This window comes from Miscanthus floridulus, chromosome 4, assembly GCF_019320115.1.
Source record: "Miscanthus floridulus cultivar M001 chromosome 4, ASM1932011v1, whole genome shotgun sequence".
Lineage (NCBI taxonomy): Eukaryota > Viridiplantae > Streptophyta > Magnoliopsida > Poales > Poaceae > Miscanthus > Miscanthus floridulus.
In genome coordinates, this window is record NC_089583.1 from 16,968,009 (window position 1) to 16,971,402 (window position 3,394).

The 3,394-nt window shown below is 40.0% G+C and overlaps 1 protein-coding gene across 1 annotated transcript; it reads right to left on the minus strand.

The window, feature by feature from the left end:
• Window positions 1–402: 402 nt before the first annotated feature.
• On the minus strand, window positions 403–3,388 carry LOC136551043 (protein RETARDED ROOT GROWTH, mitochondrial-like). Its single transcript, XM_066542641.1, has 5 exons — window positions 3,296–3,388; window positions 3,156–3,196; window positions 2,698–2,846; window positions 2,446–2,599; window positions 403–1,784 (listed from the first exon to the last, which is right to left on the minus strand). The coding sequence occupies exons 1-5, from the start codon at window positions 3,361–3,363 to the stop codon at window positions 1,717–1,719; spliced, it is 480 nt and encodes a 159-aa protein (XP_066398738.1). The 5' UTR covers window positions 3,364–3,388; the 3' UTR covers window positions 403–1,716.
• Window positions 3,389–3,394: the final 6 nt, after the last annotated feature.

A 3,394-nucleotide genomic window follows, 5' to 3' on the forward strand; every position in this document is an offset into this window, starting at 1 on the left:
TGAAAGATCTACCGCAGTGAAGGAGTTTATCTCTTCAGCATATAATTTTTATTTTGTCGTGCGTTCCTATACCTCCCGGCCGATACTATCTGGTGCCATCACCCCTAAGGCTCCGTGGCTGTCCAATCCCTGCACCCCAAACTTCCACCGTGGCTCTCCAATCTTCTCAGTCCTTCACCTCTAAGGCTCTAAGGCTCGTCCATGAGCTCCACGCTTACTCTCTCTCTCTCCTACAATATATTAAAATATTTCTTGCTCTTACGTAAATGAAAAGTGCACTTTACTGTTTTATGTATTTATAGTCTACTAGGTAGCGTGCCCATGCGTTGCTACGGTACAACTAAACTTTTGTACTAAAAATACACGGATCACACGATAAAATAACAATACTGTAAAATTAAATACGCACGTTAATCCAAAAGACAGTTCATGAAATTAACAGTCACGCACAGCACGGCGTCGTAGACTCACAAACTGTATAGACCTTTCCACACGACATGGGGGCTATTGGCGTTCACATTGCCTCAGTCATTGCGTTGCGGGTCAGCTCCGCCGCGCGCGTGTCGCCGTCTCCGTCACCTCCATGACACATCAACTAGCGCCGCCAGCCGCCGCGCCTCAACCATGCGCGCCGCACGCCGCCTTCTTTGCCCGCTGCGTAGGCCACACCTCGCCTAGCTACGGGATGCCACAATGTCGACACCCTAGCCTCGCGCACGGGTTAGGACCACGCCGGTAGCGATGGCGGCCCTGCACTTCTTGCTTTACGGTGAGACATGGATTTCCTTCCTCAGTTATAGCCTCTTCCATGTTAGGATTCTATGGAACTTCTTCGGATTCAATAGGACTAACACAACCAGATTCTTCACCTAACAGGAACTTCGCTCAGTCATTCATATAGGAAGAACATATGTATGATAAAGAGATAAAATACACATGCTGAAGATTGTACTTGTTATGGGTCTCAAGTACATCTCTTTGTGCTTCAGAATTGTCAAGGCTATAATTGTATATTCAAATCCAGATTAGTGAAGTCTATCATACTGAACACACACATGCATTCTACAATGCTTATGAAATCTGATAGCATGTAAATCTGGTTGAGCTGTGGCAAAATAAAGAAAATGAACTAATATTACTTGTTCAGTTGTACATCTAGCAAGCAAATTGAAGAATTTTATTGTGCCCATTTAACGGTCCATAACCGCTTAAGTTCAGTTAGCTGATATGGTCTTCCTAAAATGCAGGCTCATCCATCTCCATGGACCATGGTTAATGTTATTACAATCACAGTAAAATCTCTTTCTATAAAGTAGTAAAGGATATTAGCATGGACATATCTTGTTCCAAATATCTTGTGGATCTAACTGTACATCTGATGGATGCACTCGTAAAATGACCAAGGTCAGCAACATTGCTTCACTTCCTGAAAAGTGGAAAGTAGACCTGGTGATTAAATCCTAAATGGCAAACATTTTATAAAAAAAAACAGGAAGGGAAAGGTAAACATGATACATCACTCCAATGTCATAGAAAGAAGGATCCCTCCTAAAGCAATCCATCCATCTTTACCTGTCTTTTTAAAGAACTTAACCATATAATATGGAGGCAAAGCTTGATATATATTTGGGTTCCAATGAAGAATGTTGTACAAACCAATTCCTCCAATGGAAAGCAACCAGATGATTACAATTGGTGCAAACATGAATGCAGTTCTTAGTACCCTGGTGTTTGCAAGGCAAATAGACCAACCAACACAATGCACGAAAGGAGAACTACAGAACCTGGATAGGACACAAATTGCATATGAAGCACAACAGGATCAACTTGTGAAGTAAATAAATTGGTTGGTGATTGTAAAAAGTATGCCAGAGAATCTCTAAATGATAAAAGGTAATCTTCATAAAAGACACAGAAATACAGAAAAAAAAATCATGGTCAAATGACAGAAGGTGGATGTATCCAGAAGCAAAAAAAGGAAAAAAAAAAACAGGGATCCAGAAGCGAAATTGCACTATAAAAGCAACAAGTGAGTCAAGACAGAAACAAGGGGTGCATGCAATAGAGCCAACAAGAATATGATATAATCCACGGATAGCAAGCACAATACTTTTAAAAATAATGAGTACTGTGAGATAGTAATGTCCAATTTCTTAGTACAACAATCAAAATCATCAATATTTATTCAAAGCACTGGAAGAAATTCCAAACAAAGAGCATAAACCCCAAGTGAACCCTTCTTTTCCAAAAGGGAATATCAAATGTATGCTAAAAGTGGCTTATAGACCTGCAATGTCTAGCAACTTGAATTACACACCTTCACAATCGTTCACATGGGATTCACACATTCTTTGATCCATAAAAAATATTTAACTTCATATATGTTGTATGAGAGATGGAACCATCCTAAATAGGAAGTACAGTACTTGAGTGTCGTAGACATACCTGTCAAAAAGACCAAGTCTGATGATAACATCCACAAGATTCGAATTAGCCTTCCCCACAAGTTGAAAGAGTTTTTTTTTCTTTGCATGGTGAAGTTGCCAGTTTTTTCCATGACACCATTAATTTCAGTGAATTCCTCAACCATATCATCAACCTATCAAATTAGTATTTTTGGAGTTCAGAACTTCTAGACAAAGCTTTGATGATACTGTCACAACACATAAGTTCATTAACTTCGCAGAATTTTAGTACCTGTCGAATATAATGATCAAGGGCGATACTTTGACCAAGAACGCTTGAAATTATGCAAATCCCATCCGTGTCCAAACTTTTAAGAACTATATAATCAAGACCTCCTTTCATCCATGTTGTCAAGGATGGTTTCTCAACCACTGCATAATCTGTTCATGCAAAATAGATGGCACTGCATCTTTACAAAGAGTCAAACAACGAAATTCCAAGGGGCATATGCCAAAGCATCACAGTGACCAAAAAGCAGTGGCAACTTATTTCTGCTAAACAAAAATGCACACAACGCACAGCTTAGGCATGCAATGATTCTCTTTAAGTTGAGTTCTATCACAGTTACCAAATAGGATCTTGAATATAAAAGAAGGCAATTATACTGTTTTATGTCCATGCAAATGTTATCAAGGAACACAAAAATGGAGGCAAGTAAAAAGCAGTAGCAGTGAGCAAACTGGGCATACCATCTTTTCTCGTCTCTGGAAGCCATCCTGAAGCATGCTTCCTAATTATATCAAGATAGTACTCAGCTTCATGATCAGCAATGCTGAAAAGCACAGCAGAACCATACTGGAAAATAATCTCAGGTGGGAACTCGGAGTACCGAAGCGTAATGTAGTTAAGCGAACAGGTCGGTGGAGGTACAATAACATTCCCGTGCTCCCCTTGCATGCTCTTCAGATCAATGCTGCCATGGCGAGGA

Excerpts from the sequence above, each read along its gene's own strand:
- LOC136551043 (XM_066542641.1), bottom strand. The coding sequence starts at position 3,363 with ATGCAAGGGGAGCACGGGAATGTTATTGTACCTCCACCGACCTGTTCG. Across the intron at positions 2,847-3,155 it reads TCCAGAGACGAGAAAAGATG|ATTATGCAGTGGTTGAGAAA; the intron begins GTATGCCCAGTT and ends TTGCATGAACAG. Across the intron at positions 1,785-2,445 it reads AGACTTGGTCTTTTTGACAG|GTTCTGTAGTTCTCCTTTCG; the intron begins GTATGTCTACGA and ends TGTCCTATCCAG.